The sequence below is a fragment of the Anopheles cruzii genome, chromosome 2, assembly GCF_943734635.1.
Source record: "Anopheles cruzii chromosome 2, idAnoCruzAS_RS32_06, whole genome shotgun sequence".
Taxonomy (NCBI): Eukaryota; Metazoa; Arthropoda; class Insecta; order Diptera; family Culicidae; genus Anopheles; species Anopheles cruzii.
Genome location: NC_069144.1, coordinates 11,889,082 through 11,912,805, shown reverse-complemented (window position 1 = coordinate 11,912,805; position 23,724 = coordinate 11,889,082). Strand labels below are relative to the sequence as shown.

The 23,724-nt window shown below is 55.4% G+C and overlaps 2 protein-coding genes across 2 annotated transcripts; one reads left to right on the top strand and one right to left on the bottom strand.

The window, feature by feature from the left end:
- Nucleotides 1–559: 559 nt before the first annotated feature.
- LOC128278441 (low-density lipoprotein receptor-related protein 6) lies at nt 560–16,232 on the top strand. Its single transcript, XM_053017170.1, has 5 exons — nt 560–662; nt 10,893–13,993; nt 14,060–14,220; nt 14,301–14,576; nt 14,654–16,232. The coding sequence occupies exons 1-5, from the start codon at nt 560–562 to the stop codon at nt 16,230–16,232; spliced, it is 5,220 nt and encodes a 1,739-aa protein (XP_052873130.1).
- Nucleotides 16,233–17,332: 1,100 nt separating this feature from the next.
- Nucleotides 17,333–22,036, bottom strand: LOC128278440 (Fanconi anemia group D2 protein homolog). The gene is made up of 3 exons (XM_053017169.1): nt 20,458–22,036; nt 19,364–20,373; nt 17,333–19,291 (listed from the first exon to the last, which is right to left on the bottom strand). Exons 1-3 carry the CDS (start codon nt 22,034–22,036, stop codon nt 17,333–17,335), a joined length of 4,548 nt encoding a protein of 1,515 aa, XP_052873129.1.
- Nucleotides 22,037–23,724: the final 1,688 nt, after the last annotated feature.

Sequence of the window (23,724 nt, the reverse complement as noted above, 5' to 3'; positions counted from 1 at the left end):
GAGGATCACGCACAAGTTAAATTCTGATCGATACGAAAAGGTGCGTCCGAGTGCGCTGTGTGTGTGTGTGTGTCTGTGCGCCCTGTGTGGGTTGGTCGGAGTTTGTCTGCCAGGAGTAGGTGCGGGGTAGTACACACAGTTCTTGCGCCCGTCCGCTGGTGATCATGAATTAAAAGGAAGCTTGCACACCGAGTAGGAGTATTTTTTGTGTGGCGCAACAACAAGAGTAGGCTGTGTGTGAGGGAAAAAGCAAAAATCCGTCCTTTAATTGATGCGGCTCGTTAACAACTGTACCGGATAGTGTGTCTCGTCGGAGATGCTTTCGTGTGTATCGGATCCTGCTATTCGAGAGTGTCGATCTTTTTGACGTATAGCGGCCAACTATGACGAGATGGGCCGCACGCAACAGCAAGAAGACGGTCGGCCTACGGCGGTCGCCGTTGTTTCGTCCGACGGGCCACAGGAGCCGGATCGCCGCAGGAGGACGATCAACCCGACAACACGATCATCATGCCGACAGCGCAGGCGCCACACAGCGCCTCCGCCGCCGGTAGCCATGATGTCCGTGCGCGCCCATTTCGTGGCCAGCCTTTTGTTGCTGGCTACGCTGCTGCTGCTACTGGCGGACGGGGGATTATTTTTCTGGAACGCGTATCGACCCGGTAAGTGGGCTTAATTTCAATCAATTTCTCATTTACGCTGTCCACTGGCCGCTCCCTGTCTAGCGCTCCATCATCATCATCATCGAGAGAGAGAGTGTGTCAAGCGCTCCTTTATCGCGTGTAGTGCGGGGCACGATAACGCACACGATGGTAGCGCCGAATAAAACGCCGGGATAACGGGGTGTCGGCAGACAAAGACAGAGCGAGGGAGATAGAGACCGCAGAAACAATCGAAAACACAGCGGGCGCGCAGAAGGTGTCATGTCACGCGCGGTATCTGCCGCTACTTGCTGATAACCTCTGCCTCTGCGCTGCGGACTATAAGTGGGCGCTTAGTGGTTTTGTTTCGATCCTCAGTTCCTGCACCCGTTGCCGCTCGTTTTTTTCTTCGTCCCAAGTGACACGAAAACGTGCGCGGAATAAAATTGTCCTCCGTGTGATACATTCCTGCACACGATGTCAGCCGACTCCGGACCGGTTCTCTTCTAATACAATTCCTGCCAATTGAGATCAGCGCCTGATTATTATTCCTACGAACGCAGGCCGATGTCGTGTCCTATTGAACGGCCCAGGAACGCGCCACCACAGCATAAACTTCAGTGCGGCTCGCCCACCACTTCCTTCGAGGGCTCTTCATTATTCCAAGTTGTGGAACGCGTTTTTCTTCAGTTTTGTCACGTTTCGCGAAGCATCATTTGTGGAGTGGCCGTTCGGTTCGCTACATCACGATGTGGCTGACGAATCCCCCGACGAACATCGGAAGCAAGTGAACCACTTTTGGTGTCCCTAACTTTCATATGACCCAGCAAGCTGTCGTTTTTTGTGTGTGGTTCTTTTTTGCCTCCGCTTGGCGTAAAGGTCAATTTTGGCCAACGCATCCTGCTTCTTTCTGATTTCCGTCTCTCTGACCTTTCACACATCACCTCGTCTTTTTAGGGTCTCTTTTGCGGGCTACGAGGAAATGATCTCTTAAGCTCGTTAGGAAACAATACAGTGCCGTGATTTGGAACCAAAATACACATTTTGTCAATGTTCCTCGGAGTCCTAAGGATCTTCGGTGGAGGTGCTGTGGGAAGATTTGCAGCCCTCGATCGAACTGGCCCAGCAGCTACCGGACGCGCGCTGGCCGGTGCTTTAACGATCCGGGGACATACAACTCTACGCCAGCCAGCCTCTCTGTTGCCACCAAGGGGCATTCCGATACCCTGAACGAAAACCCACCTCAAAAGTAGAACCCAAAACCTCCGGTCGGTCCGGCGGAGTGAGAGAGTCAGCACACTCGCAAGCACACAATAAAAGGAAATGACCTCGGAAGCAAACAACAGGCTGGCTGGCTGGTGTGGTGGAACAGAAATGGGTGGAAAACCGTACCCAAGACGGACGAGAAGAAGAGGCGCACAAACGCTTGCTCGGAGACCAACCCTCGGCCGCCACGGAGTGGGAAAACAAGTCTCAAAATTGGGCCCAAAATAGACACGAAGATACCGCGCGGCGCGCGGCGTGGCGTGGCGATGGCAATAGGGAAAAGAAAAAAGGACCGAAAAGCGAACGATCGAAACACGAGATCGAGCAAAGGGAATAGTAAAGAGTAACGCAGCGCGCCCATAATCAGCACCACACCAACACACCAACAGCACACACACACACACACGGGCGCACTAACAAGAACAAAGGTTCGGAGAGCACACCGAAAAAAAACCCGTAGGAAAAAGCTAAACATAAGGAGTTCAATAACGAGGACGGAAAACACAGCGGAAAGAGAGTTGAGAATGGGACCGACCGCCGCATACACGCACGCATGCGCGCATGTTGCTCCCCGTGTTCGATCGCACCGACGATCTCCATCCAGCACGGTTGGAGACTGTCCGACACACGGAAAGGAACTGTCTAGCTTAAGGAATCTAAGGAGGACCTTTCGCCAGAGACGTTTAGAGACGATCACGGAACCCCGTGGTCTCGAAAGTACACGGTTTCAACGGCGATGAAGTAGCACGGTCATCGGGGTAAAGAACAGCGCCCCGCGCGGTCATGCGCGGACACGAGAGACCGCCGTCTGTGTGTGTGTGTGGAGATCGCGCGCTCCGTCGGATTTGGATGATCAATCGATGCTGCTGCTGTTGAGAATGGTGGAAACGGCCACTGCTACGCTACGTACTACGCGCGCACCTTCTGCAACAGAGTGTATATTGGAATATTGGGTTGGGTGGAAAATCAATCCTCTTCGGGCGGGCGGGTCCCGGGGCTTCTGCTTGGCTCCGCGAAACGAAAGCGCTTGGCAACGAAACGAAAGAACCTGAACCTGGCCCGGACGCGCGGGAGAAAGAAAACAGTTTTCTTCCACGGCCCCGGCCGCAACACGCAACACGCGAACGACGGCAATGACGACGAGGAGAGGGAAACAAGAAATGAGCTAAGATCTCGTAACAAGGCACTGATCGTTTTATTTATTTTCCGCTCCTTCTTGGCGCGGCGGCCGGGGGATCGATTGCCACTCGCGGCGCACCCGCTGCGCCGTGTGCTTGAAAATCGAAGTCACGAAAGTCGGGTCCAGGGGGTGATTGCGCTGCTCGCAGGAGTGCGTGAGGCGGCCGGCAGGGCGCGTGATGATCTTGCGTCTTGAGCGTTCTCGCTGTCTCTCCCTGCCGTGCCGTAGTCTCGCCCTTGTTACCCGCCCATTCCCGTCCCCCGGCCCGGGTTCTTCTCACACACCACCATTGGCACAGGGCATTGGCTGCCGTGGTGGCCCCCGGGGCTGAAGATGCTGGACTGCTCGCTCGCCGGTCCGAGCACGGGTCTTCTGCGTTCAACCCGGTTTGTGGCCGATGCAAGGTTCGAGCAAAGTTTTCCTCGAATTTTGATTGATACTCGCAGATAAATGGGCACTCATTAGTCATTTTCCATGCGTACTCGGGATGCTGGCTCGGGTCGCAGAAGCGATCGACTGACGCGGGATCGGCCACAGGTGCGCGAAAGAGAACGAAAGTGCCAGAGTGCCAGTAATTGGAAAGTATAAAAAATGGCCGCCACCACAGCAGAATGTACGGAACTTCTTCCCAGCCGACCTTGAGGCCAACCAGCGCACCGCGGGGAGAGGTCATTCCGTAATTTTCTGATGTATTTTTTCTCAACTCCGCTCGACGACGACGACGACGACGACGGGTTGATAAATGTTTCGCCGGGCAACAAAATCGCCGGCCCCAGCCTGGCCTGCCTGGAAAGTATTTTAAGTGATTATTTTGAAACTCCCAAAGTGTTGCCAAATATTTGCCACCGATCATCCACATCCTCTGGATCGTGGTTCCTTCTGCACAGAAGAGCTCGGTTGGGTCTCGGACTCGGATGGCGATATTTGTCATTCGCAAACACCCCCCCCCACCCTGTCTAAAGCGCCATCGAGCCGGATCTTAATAAAGAAGAATAGATTCTCTCTCGTGTAATGCTCACTTACGATGCAGATGCTCTGTACCTTTGAAGAACGCTGCGCGAGCATATCGAGTGTGGACAAGTATGCAAATGGCGTGTTCCGGTGGGAGATGTTTTCGGCCTCTTAAAATGCTGCGTTTGTTGTGTTGAGTTTAACATCCCTTGTCTGTTGAATGTTACATGAACTTCAGCGGCCAGATCCAAGAACGAACCTAATCAATGCAATTATTCCGCTTCGTGCGCACACTCTTTTGTATCCACGGGCTAATGCTGTGCCTATTCGATGAATACAAACGATTCAATTGAAGATACAATGAAGGAACGTCCAATAAATATAGGGGTCCAATGTTTGCTTGCCTCACGAGTCACAGAAGCGACGTTTTCCCTCTCGGTTCGGTTGGGGGCCAGAAGATCTTAACGGGGGGCCACCCCGACGTGTCACCGTGTGGTCATCGAAAGTGGACCAATATTTACCCACCGCGAGCCGCGAATTAACGCGCGGTCGCGCGGTTGATACACTTTTGAAGCATTAGCTCCAATCCACAAGAGGGTGTCGTAATTCTCACCTTTGTCACCATAGTTACCACCTGTGCCCCCCTGTGTGTGAATGTTAGCGATCGAGTCATCATTGGAAGGTGTCACTGCGTGGAGCTTTGCTTAGAGCAACTCCACTGAGTGACACCTTCCAACGATTCCACCCCGCCCTCGGAATTAAACGGTTAAGAAAGAAAATTTGTATTGTCTATTCGACCATAGCAAAAGAGGCCATTTTGGGCTAGATGGCAAAACAACAAGTTTCTCTTGGAGCCGCCGAAAAAGGAAAAAACACGAAATGTAGGCCCCAAAGAGGGCCGCAACACAATAATGAAAGGAGTAACATAACAAGACAGGTTAAGTGATGATGGTCGTAAGTTGTTTTTCGTCAGCCAGGCGAGCCATAATATATTCCGCGCTGCCTCGCGGGAGAAAGAGAGAGAAACACACGATGCCACAAAACAAAGCGTGGAGACCAATGATGGATTTGCTTTGCTAAAGATGGCGTGTGTGAGGTTCCGTGGGGTTCCGTGGCGACCGCGCGCGTGCACACGGTTCTTAAATTTCGGTCCTTCGCGCCCGGACATGCACTCCAATCTCTAAAACACGCAGCTGCCGTGTGCCGTGTGTGAGTGGCCGTTTGGCGCAACGGTGTGATCTGCTTGTTGTTGTGACGTTCTCCTTGTTGGTGTTAATTTAGGACTGGAATTGAATTATATAAGAACCATAATTCGGAGGCGCTCGCTAGAACTTTCTTTATTTAAAAGAGGTGTTAAGAACCCTGTGAAAGGCCTGTAGTTTTGTGCCTTAAGATACCCCGAAGCGAATGCAGCTGCCCAGCCGGACAGGAAGCGGGCCTCAGAGCGGGGGGAGATAAAATGATCAGATAATTAGCATAAACATGGCTTTTGCTTGTCCTTGTGCTGCTCGTTTGCTCGGTTGATTATGATGCGCGGCGATACGCGTGTAGGATGAATATTAAACGTTTCGAATAATTTATTGAACGATCTTCGTCGTTCGAATCGTGTGCGTTCGGCTTCCAGGCCCCGCAGCGTGATCGGTTTTTGCGAACCCCCCGATCGATTGTTTCATCTATGGGGTTGCCTTATGCTGGCGTCGGTCTCGTTTAAATCATTTCGCCGTGAGATCAGCTGTAGGACGATGCGTGCATCCCTTCTTTAGATGATCCTTCTGATCCTGTTCGTGGCTCTCGCTTTAACGCTACAAATCGACGGCGCCAGCTGGTTTGTGGGTTTGTGACACATCGTGCCGGGAACGGTTTGTTGGAGCGTAAAATGGGCAATTAAATCCGACAGCAAGCGACACGTCCAAACCCCGTCGGTCCTGCACACCGTGTTTCGATAGTGGGAACCAGATACCAGCGAACGGTCCGCACGATTTTCGGCAGACAAATCGAGCAGACAAAATAAAGGCCCCCAAAAGGCACGACGATAAACCAGCTGAGGGGGCGCAGGACACGCAGTAAGAGGAGAGTGCGAACATAAGAGAAAACACATAAGAGAAGAACGATTGCAAACCTCCCCCTGACGCGGAGTTCGATCATGAATCGATCATGAGGCGCAACCCGAGAACGGCAACGGGTGAAGAAGAAGAAGAACGGAATGACGTGAACCCTCGGAACGGGAACCGCCGCTGCCTTCCCGCCGGTGGGACCGGATCCGGTGAGCCACCCCGTGCGCGCGCCCTCCACCCGCGGCACACGATTACGGATCGTTAACGAAGCATCGACCGGCCCCGACGCAGCAGTCCACGCACGGCAGATTGCGTCGCGAACGCCGGTAGGAGGTGATTGAAAGGTTGTAAAGAGGCTTAACAAGTCACTGCTTTCGTCTTTTTCCGTTCCGTTTTTTTTGTCCTTTTGCACTTACATACTCTTCGATCGACGCCCCCCTTTTCGTGTGTTTGTCCTTTTATTTCGGTTTTCGTGAACCCCGATCGCCGTGCGGTTGTGGCTCACCGTTGGCATTATTATTTTTTAAATATATTTTCATATTTTTTGCGGCACTCGACAATCAATGGGGTGTGTATTTTGGGGTGGAACTTTCTGGATAGCAAGCATCTTCGTAGCAGGCTACGAATAAGTGACTTACTAGGCTGTTCAATTTGTTTTTTGCCTCGATAAGAAGGACACATTTTTATGGTTTGAAACACACTTTATTATTACTACTGTACTAGTTAGCTGTTTGCTAAACGAAGTTTCAGCTCAATTCCATTGACTTGTTGTTTGGCCCAACACAACGCGCGTCCCCCCGAGATTCGAGCGGTGAAAAGCTTTTTTCGTGGTACAAACGAAATGATCCGAATCGATCCGATCTTTCGTGTACGAACCGAGATGGCGGCCAGCATCAAACGATCCATTTGCTCTTGTTTATGCATGCATCCATCAAATCTACATAAAACCGGAGATCGTCGGATACGCCGCGATGCTGGGGCGTTGTCCACGCGGGTCTCGGCATTCGGCCATCAATTTAGATGAAACTTTAACGATCGATGGGCCGATCCTTTGATCAACGCTACTTCCGCAACCGTTCAACCGTGTGTACAAGACAGGTTTAAAATTGTAAGGCCATCGCGTCTCACAGACACCACCTATAATTAATAACGGATCTGGTATCGGATTCCCCGGGGCCCCAAGCCACTGGATTAGCGCAGTTTAATCACCCCTGTGTCACACAGCGGCTGCGTTCCGCGATCGCAATCGAAATCACATCGCGTTTGAAGTAATTGATCCGTGTGCGGTGAAAAACCGGATGCGTCCGATCCGAGAGGAGTAGCGCGTTGTTACAGATTTATGCTACGGCAGATCGCACTGGGGCGACGTGCCGATTGGCTAGGCCAACATCATTCCGCCGCGCGTGCGCACACACACACACGCTTATCGGTCCGTTTGAACGATTATAGCTGAAATGGCATTATTAATTACATCGGACCGCAATCCATCAACATCCCGGAGGCAGTGTAATCGACGTGTCGACGGGACGGGGTCTGGCCCTACTCCGGATCCGGAGCGCAAGATGTGACGGGTTTGATTACACACCCTCGGTTGGCCCGGATCGAAACGGGGCAATCTGTCCCGGGTGCGGGAATGAAACATTAGCATCATCAAGCGCACTAGAAGCAGGCGGCTGCTGGGGCTGCGAGATGTTTGCACAGCGGAATCGAGTATTTTGCCAGCTTACTTTCCGTCAGCGCGCACCAGCATGATGAAAGCATGTAGCGTACGTAGCCCAAGTACCGTGCCCACTCTGACCACAACCCACTCGTGTTGACCACCGTCATTGGGGGCCCGTTTTCGAGGACACGGTTTGCCAGCCGAGAGGTCCTCCTCTCGGAGGACGGGACGGGTCAAATATGCAAACAGAAATTCAGAAAAGATGAAAACAAAAACGTCTATTAGCTGGTCCTCTCTCCCGTCCCGAGAAGGGTCCTCTCGAGCCGAGACGCGCCCGGTTCCACTTGAAGTCCGGGTTCGGGCCGCACGCAATTTTGCAATTGTAATTAGGGCTTCGTTATTTTTATTCAAATCTCGTAAATACTTCGTTTTGCCTCGGTTAATAACGATCACGTCTCGGGCAGCAGCTCGTGAGGGGGAATCAAACGAACCACGGCCGGTCCGGTTGTCCAAATCGCAACGTTCGGTGTTGCAACTGCTGCACCAACTTTCTCGACATCGCGGATCGACCATCTGCTCGGCGGAGGGAATAATTTCGAGGGCGTTGTGGAACAGTAAATAAATTGGGAAACAAATCCGTCCCCAGCATCGATTTTTCTTCGGTTTTGAGCGCGCTCGCTCGGCAGGCCAGAGAGCCAGGCTGTATTGTTCGAGTGGAACTCAAGAAGCAAAAGCGCATCGCCACGCCTCTGAGATGTTGCCGGAAGCGAAACCCGGGCACGCGGTACGACATGTGTGTGCGCTATGTGCCAGGAGACGGGCTTAGACGTGTACCAGCCACTTGAAGGGTATTTCACACTCACTCGACAGTTCTTGTCCGTGTCGTTCCAATCGCCCCCCTTCGGAGAAGAGGACCCATGCGTACAGCCGTGAGTTCGCGCGGCCCCGAGACCGGCCATAAAATCGCAGTGCTTTTGATGGAACTTTTTTGCGAGGCAAGAACATCACGAAACCAACTTCTTCACACACCTTTTCCCTTCGTGTGGCCACCCGTTCCATCGGGGGAACCTGATCACCGGCGTGATGGTGTGTCGCCGAAGACACGTTCTCGGGTTACAACCCGACAGAGTCTGCCACTTGAACCTGTGAAGGTCCGGACTCTTCGTACTTCTACCGCCGACGTTCAAGACTCCGGGCTCAAAAGGGCGTTGAAAGCTGCATTTATTTCACCGACGGATTGGCCTGTGTTAGAGCCATAACTAATTTCATCGACGACGGACAAATGAAGTTTGGTTCATTTATTTTATTTTTTGCTTAAATAGAAAACAAATCACTTTCCGAATTTTTTCCGCCAAAAAAGAGATCAGATAATTCGCATCCACGCCCGCCGTTGAACGGATTTATGGTGTGGCCGACAGACAGGCAGGTGCCGTAATTGCTTACCGATCTTCTTCTCCTTCGCCAATCTCTCTTTCCCTCTGGTTAATTGACACACGCATCGCGGAGTGCAAGTATTTTTAGCGCCGCTGCTGTGTGCAGCCAATGGCGGGCCTACTTTTCTTGGTTCTACGGTTTTCTTTTCGCGGGACTTGCGTTTGTGTAACTTTTAACCGTATGCAGGTTTGTTCCCGGGAGCGCCGCTCGCCTGCGGACTGAAATCAATCGATCTTGGATCGAAAGGATCTTGATGAAACACCGCAAGTAACAAATTGCTTCACATTTCAATTAGACGATAGACTTTTTTCTTTGTTGGCAAAAGCTATCTTGGATTGAAATACTCCAACGAGAGCCGAGAACATTCAATCAGACCAAGGTGCGACATGATTTCTTTGGCGTTTTGTGGTCTGCCATGCGGACCACAAACAATTTTCTTTTCTTCGCGCGAAATACATTCAAGTTTCGCCCCGAAGAAGTCCTTTCGCAGGACGAAGTCCCAAAGGTCCCCCGAACTGGGTCGGTCGCGACAAAACCCAGTTGCCGGGGCGAACCTCTGATGTCATTTGGAGTAGTTAACACGGACTATTAAACGGGCCCCGGCTCCAAAGTGTGCATCCCTTCTTTTGATCCCGTGCGGGCGGTGTTGGTTGGCCCGCCGGCGACAAATATCTGCAAAATAATTATCATCCCACTCGAGACACGACCAACCATCATCAGGATCCGTTCTCCGCTCGCTCGCTCCTTCAATCGCCCCCAGAAGGGTAATCGCCTTAAACTGCCTCGCTCGCTGCCGGAACTGTCCTTGACGGGCGTGCTGTGCCGGTTCCCCGGTTCGTTTGATCTCCGAGCAACCCACCTTACCCCCGCCCCACCTACCCGCAATCCCCCGTTCTATCTCCTCGCGGCGGTGGCGGCGGGAATGTCGCGTAATAACAACTCTCTTTTTCGAACTTTTCCTTTCGATGCCGCTTTCGGCACGGAACGAACACTAGCGTCGTTCTGCTGTATGTAGGTTGCCCTGCTCGGGTTTGTGGCGCGTATTTATATTCCAACCCAGCTTGGCCACTGAAGAGAGAGAGAGAGAGAGAAAGGGAGTCTGTAATGCCGCCAGAGTTTTCTTGGGCCGTTGATGTTTACAGAAGCTGCGACATAAACAGTTACTGCGACTCTGCGGGACTGGGACACCCCACCCCGTTAGCGGTACACTCTTTAAAGAGAGTTATCACAAAAGCTGCCGCCGCCCCCGCCGCCGCCACCATCCCCCCGGCCGGAACTGGAGCAAACAAACTCCCTTTTTGTGCTGAGAGAGACCCGGGTGGGCAAAAAATAAAAGCGAAACCCCTAACCCCCGGTGGCTTACGCGACAACAAGCCGGTTGGCTGCTTCATGGCGGTTTGATTTTTATAGGCAATTTTTTTTTCTAGATATTTAAAGCGAAATAAAAAAAAATTAAATAAAATATATTAAATATTAATATTAAAATATATTAAATATTAATATTATTAAATTAAATTAAAAACGGAATTAAAGTTAGAAAACAGTGAAAATTAAACGTCCTCTTGGGTCCATTGGGTCGTGTAGTTGTGTCAGATCAAAACAACCTTCTTTCCGTTTGTACGACAGCCAAGACGCTATGCGCCATTGATTATTTTGATTGTGAACTTATGAAAATATATTTTTCTTCATATTTGCAGTGGCCGCAGCAGCAGCGACGGCGGTGGCTACGGTCGGGGTCGTTCCGGAACCGGTGGCGAGCTCGGCGAGCACAGTGCCAACCCCCCGCACCGGTGCTCACTCCTCGATTCTGCTACTCTTTACCACCTACTTCGATCTGCGGCTGCTGGAGGTGTCCGTGGAGCAGGGCGGCAATCTGTCCTACACGATGGACGTGCTGCTGAAGGACTTGAACGAAGCGTCAGCGATGGATTTCTACTACGAGCGGGGTCTGGTGTGCTGGACCGAGAACACGCACGAGGCCATCAAGTGCGGCCGCACCAATGGGACCGGCACGGTGACGAACAAGACGACTGTGATAACCCACGGGCTGGACAAGCCCGAGGGCCTAGCGATAGACTGGTACACGGATAAGCTTTACTGGACGGACGGTGGCTCGAACCGGATCGAGGTGGCCCAGCTTGTCACCAGCAGCAGCAGCAGCGTCGGCAGCACCGGCCGTCAGATGCAACAGCAGCAGCTGCAGAAGGTGCTGATCTGGAGCGATCTCGATCAGCCGCGAGCGATCGCGCTGGTGCCGGAGCGACGCTACATGATCTGGACGGATTGGGGCGAAAGCCCAAAGATCGAGCGCGCCAGCATGGACGGCGATCCGCAGAGCCGTACGGTGCTAGTGAACGACCGCATCTTCTGGCCGAACGGACTGGCGGTTGATTTGGAGCGCGAGCTCATCTACTGGGTGGACGGCAACCAGCGGTTTCTGGACGTGATGGACCTCGATGGGAGCAACCGGCGGACGCTGGTGCGCAACCTTGACTACCCGTACAGTCTGACGTTTACCGCGAGCTTCCTGTTTTGGACGGATTGGAAGAACGGGACGCTCCACTACTACGACCTCGAATCCGAGCGACACCGGGAGCTGCTCAGCAACACCCAGGTACCGATCACGGTGCACGCCTGGGATGCTCGGCTGCAACCGGTGGCACCGACCGCGGCCGGTAACCCCTGCCGGCGCAACAATGGTAACTGTTCGCACCTGTGCCTACTGTCCACGAGCAGCACCGGTGGCGCCAGCAGCGGTTACAGTTGCGCCTGCCCGACCGGCATCAAGCTCCTGACGGCGACCCAGTGTGCGGATGGGCCCCAGGATATGCTGTTTGTGGTGCAGCGTTCGCAGATCAACCGCATCTCGCTCGATTCGCCGGATTACACCGTCGTGACGCTACCGGTCGGCAAGGTACGGTACGCCATCGCCATCGATTACGATCCGGTCGAGAGCTTCATCTACTGGTCGGACAAGGAGGAGAGCGCCATCAAGCGGGCGCCGGCCGATGGAAGCGCACCGGCCGAGGAGATCGTCACGGCCGAGATACAGGACCCGGACGGGCTGGCGGTCGATTGGTTGGCCCGCAATCTCTACTGGACCGACACGGGCACCGATCGGATACAGGTGTGCCGGCTCGATGGTTCCTTCCGGCGCGTGCTCATCTACGACAACCTGGTCGAGCCGCGCGCCATCGCACTGGCCCCGACGCTCGGGTGGATGTTTTGGAGCGATTGGGGTGAAAAGGATCCCAAAATCGAGCGTGCCTCGCTCGATGGCACCGAGCGGGTACTGATCGTGTCCCAGAACCTCTTCTGGCCCAACGGGATCGCGCTCGACGTAGCAACACGCAAGATCTACTGGTGTGACGCGAAAGCGGACAAGATCGAGGTGGCCAACATGGACGGTTCGGGCCGCAACACGATCCTGTCCGACAATCTGCCGCACGTATTCGGGCTCAGTCTGCTCGGGGACCACCTGTACTGGACCGATTGGCAGCGTCGGTCGATCGATCGGGCCCACAAGCTGACCGGCACGGATCGGGCCACAATCGGGGAGAACATTGCCGAGCTGATGGGCCTAAAAGTGGCCCGGTTGCACGAGCAGCGCGGCACGAACCCGTGCGCCGTGAATAACGGGGGTTGCTCGCAGCTGTGCCTGAACCGTCCGCGGGACTACGTGTGCCGCTGCCAGCTCGACTACGAGCTGGGGCGTGACAATCGGACGTGCTTTGTGCCGCCGGCGTTTCTGCTGTTCTCGAACCACGGCAGCATCGGGCGGATATCGATCGACAGCCACAACCACACGGACTACGCACCGTTCCGGAGCGTCATCGATGCGCACTACCTCGACGTGGACGTGGCCGATCGACGGCTGTACTGGGTGAGCCAGAAGCAGAAGTACATTTCGCGGGCCTACATCAATGGGTCGGACGTGCAGCGGATCGTCGAAACGGGCCTGATGCAACCGGAGGGTATCGCGATCGACTGGCTGGCGCACAACGTGTACTGGACCGATGCCGACGCACGGCGGATCGAGGTGGCCCGACTCGACGGCGGAAGCCGGCGAATACTGATCTGGAAGGGGATCGAGGAACCGAAAAACCTCATCCTGGAGCCACGCAAAGGGCTCATGTACTGGACGGAGTGGCCCTCCGATTCGATTCGTCGCGCCGCAATGGATGGCAGCGAGCTGATGACGATCATCTCGGCCACCTACCATGCGATCGGCCTCACGCTCGATCCGGACACGCGCCGCCTATACTGGGCCCGCCAAAGCTCGCCGACCGGGATCGAGAGTGCCGATTGGGACGGTAAGCGGCGCACGCGGCTCGTGATGGCCGAGGCCGGCGATAGTAACGGGTTCGTGCCGGCGGCCATCACCATCTACCAGGACTGGGTGTACTGGGCCGACTGGAACACGGGCGAGATCGGGCGGGCGGACAAAAGCACCGGCGACAACCGGACGGTGGTGCACTCGAACCTGCGCTACACGTACTCGCTGCTGGCGTTCCACCCGGGCCGCCAGTCCGGTTCGAACCAGTGCCGGACGAACAACGGGGGCTGCACGCACCTCTGTCTGGCGCTCGGTCAGCGCAAGATGACCTGTGCCTGCCCGACGCACTACACACTGAACGCGAACCGCGTCTCGTGCAGTCCGCCCCGGAACTACATCATCTTCAGTCAGCGCAACTCGTTCGGGCGCTTCGTACCGAACACGGTCGATTCGCCCGACATTCCGCTGCCGGTGACGGGCAAAAACATCCGCGCCGTCGAATACGACGTCCTGACGCGACACATCTACTGGGTAAGCCGAAGTGAAGCCTGAGCCGAGCGAAGCCTGTGACCAACCAATCGGTTTCGTTTCTTTTAGATCGACGGTCGCGGTCCGGTCATAAGACGTGCGTTCGACAATGGCACCAACGCGAAGGTTTCGATCAATCCGACCTCGTCCCCGTTCGATATGGCGATCGATCCGATCGGGCGGCTACTGTTTTGGAGCTGTTCACACACCAACACCATCAACATAACCACGTAAGCACCGATCACCGAGGTTTGACAATCACCGAGGTATTTAACCGCGTTCTCCGCATTTTTTCACTTTCGCCCGGCAGCTTGGATGGCAACATCGTCAGCATCGGCAACGTGGACATTGGCCGTACGGAGAAACCTCGCAGTCTCGCGCTGCATCCGATGAAACGGCTGCTCTTCTGGACCGACGTCGGCACGGCGCAGTCCATTACGCGCGCCAAGCTGGACGGTTCGCAGCGGGTCGAGCTGATCACGAAGCTGGAGGGCATACAGGCGCTGGCCCTCGATCCACAGTTGAATCGGCTGTTCTACGCGCACGGCAAGCGCATCGACACAATGGACATCAACGGGCAGGACGTGTAAGTGTTTGAGGGGAAACCCGTCTCGCTCTCGCTATTTACTAATTCGAGGACACACTTGGGTTGCTCGCGTACAGGAGGACACTGGTAGCGGAACACATCAGCATGGTGTCGTCGATTGCGGCCCTCGACGGGTTCATCTACTGGCTGGACGAGCGGCCCGTGATGGAGCGCATCTCCGTGGTCGGGGACAATCGGCGCGTGGAGATACACAAAAACCCGCACATGACGGACATTGTGGCCGTTTGGACGCCGGAAGAGCGGACGCTGCGCAATCACACGTGCAACACGGCGCGGGCCGAGTGTAGCCACATCTGTATCGAAGCGCCGGACGATCTGCCGTCGGAGCACGTGTGCGCCTGCCCGCAGGGCCTGATGCTGCTGAAGGACCGGCGGAGCTGCGGCGAGCAACCGATCTGCGGTCCGGATCACTTTACGTGTGCCGCCCCGAACGAGCTGTCCGATCGGGATGGCAACAAGGAGTGCATTCCGTCGTCGTGGCGGTGCGACGGCCAGAAGGACTGCCCCGATCGGTCGGACGAGATGAACTGTCCGACGTGCCGGGGCGACCAGTTCAAGTGTCAGTCGGGCGAGTGCATCGAGAAGCACTTGGTGTGCGACGGCACGACCCAGTGCCTGGATGGGTACGACGAGGCCGTGTGCTGCAAACACCCGGAGGACTTCCAGTGTCCGACGAGCAAGGTGTGCATCTCGTTCCACAACGTGTGCGACGGGGACGAGCACTGTGCGCGGGGCGAGGACGAAGCGCCGGAGATCTGCAGCGAGTACAGCAACCGCCGGATGGCGCCGAGCTCGAGCAAAATCACGCTCCTGATCGTGGTGGTGGTCGCCGTGGCCGTCGTGTTTGTGGTCGTGTACCTGCTGCAAACCTGCCGGACCCGGTTCGGGGCCGGTGGAGCCGGCGGCATGGAACCGAAGGAGTGCGACCAAGCGGCCGCCCCCCTGTCACCCGGTGGTGCGCTCAACAAAAACATCCGCGTCTCGAAGCTTGCCTCGGTGGCCGAAGCGGTCCGTATGTCGACGCTGAACAGCCGGGCGAGCAATGCCGTCAGCAGCAGCTACGACCGGAACCACATCACGGGTGCCAGCAGCTCGACGACGAACGGGAGCAGTTTGATCGGCTACCCGCTTAACCCGCCACCGTCACCGGCCACGACGGCCGGGTCGGCGGGCCGGTACTGCAGCAACTACCACCCTTACAAGCACTACCGGATCATCAACCAGCCGCCACCGCCGACGCCGTGCTCGACGGATGCGTGCGACGAGAGCGATTCGAACTACACGAGCAAAAGCAACCGCAGCCAACGGGGCGGCGGCCACGGATCGGGGACCGGCGGCGGCACTAGCAGCTCGCTCGGGAGTGGCAGTGGCCGCCACGCACACACCGCCGGTGCCAGTGGTGGTGGTGTTGGTGGCGGATCGGGTGGTGCCGGCGGGGCCACCGGGAAGTACAAAGACCGGTGCTACGATCCGGAACCGTATCCACCGCCACCGACGCCGCACTATCACAGCGACATCGGTGGAATGCTGCCCGAGAGCTGCCCACCATCGCCCAGTTCCCGCAGTTCGACGTACTTTTCCCCGCTGCCCCCGCCACCCTCGCCGGTCCCGTCACCGTCGCGCGGGTTCTCGTAGCAATTAAGACCGGAGGCCTCCGGAGGCGAAGAGGAGGACGAGGACGAGCACGACGATGCAGACGATGATGATGATGGCCGCGAGTTGCTCGAAAGTGACTCCCTGGTGCCGCCTGCCGTCCCGGGTGAACCCGTCCCGGGACGATAGCTGTGCTGTCTTCTCTCCCCTCTTCTCTCAGGACAGGCCTCTGACTCTCTGTGGTTCCTTTTGTGCTTCCCCCCATACCCCTGTTTTGCGTGTGCCATTCCCCGTCCGTAAGCTCCGGCCCGACCCGGGTTGGACGGGTTGGAAGCAAGTAGTGTGTAATAGTTTGTAGCCAATCGTGTTCGGGAGAGTTCGAGATGGATCGTGTAACCGATCCTCGAGTGTATTGTGTCAGACGCCAACAGAAAGTGCCTCAGCCGCGTGTAGCCTTCCGTGTATTTCATTATAAGGACCACAAGATATAGATTTAAGACGACGCGGTGGACATTCATCATTCACACACAAACACACACACTGTAAATACTGCAGCCCTCCTCCCGGCGGACCCTGTCGAGGATCGAGAATTGATGAACAAAAATTCAGGAACAGTAACGATCGACACCAAAAAAAAGCGGCTGCGACTAGCTATCGATCGGCCCCACCACACACGGGCCTCCGCCTGATGAGTGTGAATAAGACTGAAGACCACATCAACGAATCGTACGATCGCACACACGACCCGCCCTGTTTAGCAGCCATAAGCATCGACGCGCGCGCAATATCTCAATGATTTCCGTTTCTCTCGTTTTGGGTTCCCGGGGCAAAAGTATTAGATTCTTAGACGGGCCACCAGACGAGTGGAGGAGGTACTACTCCAATCTGTTACTCTTTTGGACACTTTTTGGGACGAAATTGTTAGGAACGTGGCAGCTGTTTGCCGGGGCAAAAGTTTATATAGATTTACAACTATAGTTACGGCGCAACTGGCGCGATGTGTCGGCAGAACAATCATGAGAAACTTTAGTACAAGAGATCGACCGCCGCGTTCCGAGCCTTTTCTTTCCGTTGACAGTATCACACACACACAGTATCATCCGTTGCCGGTAATTTTATTTCACGAGCGCGTTCTGTGCGCTCTAGAAGCATTTGCTCTGTGATGATTTCGCTAGACTGGCCGAACTCGATCGCGAGAGGCTCTGGCGGTCCAGCTGACGGCTAACGTTACGGCGTGTCGCGGTGGCTTCCGCGTTTACTTCGTGGTCACTCATTTCATCCGCGATATCGGACTCCTGGTCGTGGTCCTGCTGCTGCTGCTGCTGGTCCCCATCATCGTCACCATCGTCATCGTCACTTCCGTCGAGCGTAGATTGCGACACGATCAGGTCGCCCAGTGTGTCCTTGTTCTTCAGATTGCCCATCCAAAAGGCGGCCGAGCAACGGTTCGCCACGAGGAGCGCCTTCACGTGATACACGAGCTGCTCGACACACTCGCGCACGTTCGGTATCTGCGCCACGGCCGCCGCGTCCACACTGGCCGTGCTCCCTTTGCCACTGACCTTGGCCTGACAGCACACGCTGTGCAGGTACCGGGTGGTGATCTGCAACTTCGTCAACAGTTCCGAAGCCCGTTGGGGGGAACTGCGCAGGATTGACTCCAGCACCGGGAGGCCACTCTTGAGAAAGAGCTTGATAAAGATTTGCGCAAACCGAAGGTACACTCCAAAGTGGGCCGATTGCTTGGGGCGCTTCACGATGCCGGTCAGTTCGCCGGCGGTCTCGCAGGCCATCTCCCACAGTTCCAGCCGGCGACCGGGGCCACCGGCACCGCGTGCTGCTCCTCGGGTGCGTATCTCCTCCTGGAGCACGCGAACGAAAGCCCGGCAGAGACCCTTGAACAGGAGCGAATACTGTGGCCGCCCGAACGCCGGAAACGTACGCACGGCGCCACGGCCATCGGAAGTGTTGGATTTGTCCCTGCGCTCTTCGATCGCGCCCAAATCTTGGCCCATTGCGACGATTAGCTGCTTAAGTGATCGCATCCCGATGCTACCACCGATCATCCCGTCCAGGAGTGTCACGAAATGTGCCGCTTTCGATTTGCCGCCACCGCCGCCATCCACCGTGTTCAGGTCCGGTGCGGTGAGAATGGTGCGCGCGAAGCGCGCAATGGCCTTAGACGCCACGTTCCGCTCCACGGCGCAACATCCGTCCTCGCCGATGGTCCGGCCGAGCTGATACATCTGAGCCGCGATCGACATATCGCCGAAACACGATTCGCGTGTGATCACTTCTTGCAGCAGCTTCGTGGCAAGCTCCGGCAGGGGGCAACCTTCGGTAGTGGCGATCGGCTGTCCTTCGGCTGGGGTGAGCTTCTCGACCAGCACACGCAGCACCCGCTCGAGGTCCGCACGGCCACGCTGCTCGCGGAATCGCTTCCACGAGAGGAGGGCCGTCGTGAGTCGCACACTCCACAGATAACACGCCTTCAGCGGCAGCAGTTCCGCTGCCGGAACGGGCTGAAGGCGTTCCGTGGCCGTCCGCAGCTCGTCCGCCAGCAGAGCGGTACGATCGACAATGTCCGACCACCGTTCGATCGTGCCGCGTTGGAAGGTTTCCGGCTCCGGTTGCTCGAGTGCCAGCGTGACGTTCTCCAGCACGAAACGATACTCGGCCAACGCGAGGCAGGTGGCCCGCTGCTCCGGATCGTCCAGCACACGGACCGGCCGTAATGGAACGCCAAACAACCGTACCACCAGCGGATCGATGCAACGGAAAGCGGACGGATAGCGCACCAGAAGACTGTGCTCGTTAAACTGTCCCACGGCTGCTTCTTGCGCCGCTTCGGTGGAGCCCAGTGTGCCATCCAAGTTGATGGTTCTGTCCAGCTGAGCCCGGGACGACGCTTTCTTACCGCGACCGGCCCTGACAGCAGGTTCCGTCACTTTGGCCAGCTTTTTCGGCCCCATCGCACTGCTGCCCTCCACCCGCTCGGTTGTTGCCAGCGGTGGCAGATACTTGCTCTCGGCCGAAATTCGGTCCAACATCCGGCCCAGATGGTGCTCCAGTTTCACGAGCTCGTGCAATCGTTCCAGCACCTGAAAGAGGGGCGAACGCAAACAAGAGCCAGTTGCTAAGCCCGCGCTACGCCAGCGGGAACGGGAGCATACCTTACGGCGCATCATGTCGTCTGGCTGGTTGACGAACGCGTTGATGCACTCGCGGAACCAGTTGGCCACGTAGAAGTACACGTCCAGCAGCTGCGTGCAGAACGTCTCGTCGTATTCGTCGACCGAAAAGCGGCGCTCCTCTTCGGCGGTGTTGCCGTAGAAGTCGGGCACGATCATCGCACAGCCGAGCAGGGCGTTGATCGTCTCAAGCGAGCCCTCGTAGCGCACGGCATGCAGCGTTCGCATCAGGCGAAAGATCGGCGCCAGGAAGGTGATCACGGAGGTGCGGCTCTGTTGTGTCAGCACCACGCCGCCCACATTCACAGCGATCTGATAATTTCCCACCGCGGCGCTGTTGATGCACAGCTGTCGTGCGAGCGTGATCGGTGCTGACCGCAGCTCGGGAGCAGCCTCCACCAGGAAGTGGCTCTGGAAGTCCATCGTCACCGTGTCGCACAGCCACATGATGAACGTTTTCTCCCAGTCCGGCACCGATCGCGGACGTGACTGCCCGATCATCGTGGCCAGCTCGTCGTAGCAGATGGCCAACAAATCCGGCGACTGGTTGGTGGACAGAAACAGCGTGCTGAGCAGGTTTGCTAGCGTTTGCCCGATCTCGCTCGGGATCTCACCGATCGTGTCAAACGTACGCTCGGAATCGAAGTTCGAGCTCAGCACGGCCACACCGGCTTCGGCTTCGGCGGTCTGCGAAAGGGCGTACACCATATGCACGAGACCAACGATGCCCTTCTGCTTCGTGTCCTTGTCACCGCACAGCAGTTGCTTTTTGACGATGATCTCCAGACTATCGCGTATTGCACTCGAGTCCGTGTCACCACCGCCGCCGCCGCAAACGGCTACCGTTGGCTTCCGTGGAATGGCCGCCGCGTAGATCACCCCGATCAGTGGACGGTACTGGCGCAGCGTTAGTTCCGGGGCGACGTCAAGAATTTTTAGCAGCAGCTCCGCACTCCGCTCGATCTCCTTCGGGTGCGACTCGTGAAGCTTCCCTGTGCGTGGCGGGATGGAATAGATAGAGGAGGCGGATTGAACGCGGACCGGGAACGGGAGGCGTCCGGCGTGGTTCTACTTACGTAACGCCACAATGCAGCGGCCAATGAGGAAGTCGTTTCGGCTCATCATGTTCGCCGACGCCATCTCACAGATGAAACCGACGATCTTATTCAGCAGCACCCGATTGTCGGTGGTGACGATCGATTGATCGAGCGTGAACAGAGCGCTCAGGGCGGCCACTCCGAAACCACACACCTGTTCGGCTTTCTCGCGCGTGCAACACTCGATCAGCTGCAGAAAACTGTCCAGATGCGACTGCAACACCCGCCGGAAGTACCCGCTGACCAACTGATCGGTGTGCGCGTCGGTAAAGAACTGTTGCGCGATTTTCTTGATCGTTAGCTTGCGAATTCGCGGCGCTTTCACCTCGTTGATGGTGGTGGCCATCGTAAGGAGCAGTAGATCGACCGGCAGGTGATCCTCGGCCGTCGGTAGCTGACGAACGATCGCCACCCATGCGTCGAAGAAGACGGCCGAGGCGGACATTTGCTGGTAGACACAACGGAGCATCTGCTCCGCATAGTCGGCGGCCGTCGACCCTCCGCCAGTCGTCCACGTGTCGGTGTCGAGCAGTTTGCGAACCTCGCGCACGATTCCGTGAATGTTTTCCATCGGTTCTGCGGTGCGATTGAATTTTAGCATCATCTGCACCAACGACGGATAGAAGCGGAGGAGACAACCGTCGGCAGCATACTGGACCACCTTGCCGCGCAGCATCTGCAGCGTCTCCACGCTCAGGCACATCTTGGTGAACACGTCGACCGTGATCGGAGTGATGAGCTCTTCCGGTTTCGGCCGTAGCTTCGCCAGCCGTTCGAGCGCTTCGTCGTGCTTCGAAACGTCGATCACGTCCTCCATGTGTAAGATGATCTCCTCGAACGTCTCGTTGGCTTTGGCCAGCAGCTCGAACACCCGCGCGAACACCATGTCCCCGTTGGAGACGTGATCGATAAACTTGAGCTGCGACAGCACCATCCTCACGATCACTTCGGTGGCCTCGTCCGCTGGCGTCCTCGTCCTGTCGAGCTCTTTGCCGAGGTACGCGAACAGCAGTTCGATCAGCTTCAGCTGCAGAAAGTCAACCAGGAGAAACATTTTCATCAAACTCTCCTGCACCCGTTTTGCGGGGTCCGTGGCAGACGGCTGAACATAGCAGCACTCGAGCAGCTTCGAAAAGTTGGTCCAGTTGCCCGCGGTGATAGCCTGTTTGTTTTTTTCTTCGGTGATAGCCTGGATGCCGGCTATGAAGCGATCGATGTTGGCCGGGTAATCGGCATTCGTACGGAGGACGCTTTTTAGTTTGTGCATGAACACGATCGGTTCGTGCTTGAGGACTACCGCGCCACCCGGTTCCCCCAGGCTCAGTCCGGCCATGGCCAGCACGCTTTCGTAGTAGTTTGCCGGCGGCCGACGGCCTGTCCGGACCACCTGCGACCGTTGCAGATTGCTGCGCTGCGAGAGGTACCTACGCTGACTTGGTGCTTGCGATGCCGGCACGGAAAATTGCGTGCCGAACAAGTCGTCCTCATTGTTTTCCTGGTCGGGATCCGACCCTAGCCCCACGCGGCGCCGCTTATTTTGTGAATACACTTCGTTCATCGTGCAAAACACCGATCCAAACAAATACTGCGTGCAGGAATTTTCCCGAAACCTGTCGGTTTTTTTGGCTCGCAATTGCGGAGTTCAAATGTGGTTGACAACAAACTGCGTACGCCAAACTGTTGCGTTTAAGACAGGTGCGGGTTCAGTTCTCCACTTTTTAACGCTTGGTTTTAGTTTGTTCCTGATGCGAGAAATCTCCTGTTCTGGTTGCATCTCGGCTCTAGTCGCTGTGGTCGGACCGAAGGGACAGGGAACAACAACTACAATTATCGGATGCAGATATGAAACATGAGTTCAAGACGGATCCTTCCCATTTCAACTGTAAGGTTGAAGGAGATGATTCTATGGCAGAAAAGACCATTACGAATCCTGACGACTCTGTATCAATTTCTGATCAAAACAATTCTTGTGTCAAACAAGATATCATCGTAGCAGAGTCTCAAGGGTCGACAAACCATGTTCCCAAAGTTAATACTGATGTCCACAGAATCAAACATAGACACCAGTGCCCTCATTGTTCCGCCACTTACCCGCAAGCATGCAAGCTGATGATTCATCTCCGCACTCACACCGGTGAGAAGCCATTTCAGTGTAAAGTCTGTGATAGAGTGTTTCATGCGAAACATCTTCTGACAAAGCACGCTAGAATTCATAACAGGGATCAACAAAATCAGTGTTCTCACTGTCCGGGAAAATTCGCACGGCCATGCAACCTAAGAACTCACATCCGCACGCACTCTGGCGAAAAGCCATTCCGGTGTGAAGACTGTGGTAAAGCGTTCCGTTCGAAAGATACTCTGACAGCGCACGCTAGAATTCATAACAAGGATCAACACCATCAGTGTCCGCAGTGTCCAAAAAAATTCGTGATGAACCGTGAACTAAAGTACCATATCCTCACGCACACCGGTGAGAAGCCATTCCAGTGCAAAGTCTGTGACAAAACGTTTCATTCTAAAAACATCCTGCAGGGTCATATGAACATTCACCAGAAGGATCAACAACATAAATGTCCTCAGTGTCCACAAAAGTTCGCCAAGACACGTGAACTAAAGGACCACATCCGCAGGCACACCGGTGAGAAGCCATTCCAGTGTAAAGTCTGTGACAAAGCGTTTCATGCGAAAAACACCCTGCGTATTCATAGTAAAATTCACCAGGAGGATCAACACCATCAGTGTCCGCAGTGTCCGCGAAAGTTCGTGAGGCCATATGAACTAAAGATACATATCCGCAAAAACACCTGCAACAAGTCATTTCAGTGTAAAGTCTGAGACAAAGCGTTCCATGCGAAACATCTTCTGGCAAAGCCCACTAGAATTCATAACAAGGACCAACAAGGACAACGACCTGCGACAGCATTTTGAAATTCACAAGCAACAACAACCTGAATCAAATCAATAAATTTAACAGTCCAGCAAACTGCATTTTCTATAACAGAGTTACCCCGTTCTTTTATTGTTGCTCCCGATACCGGAGAACCAACTGGTTCCCCAACCGGCACTGGTCCTTGAGGTAAGGCCGAAGGGGGCGGAATGTGATTGCTCATCGCTATTTGTTCGTCTTAACAATATAATATGATTATTATACTTCTACCAGGAATACTGGTGACTTTGCTTACACATAAAAACTAGTTTTCTAGCCCGCTAGCCCCGGCCAAATCGCATACTACTCATTGAGGCGAC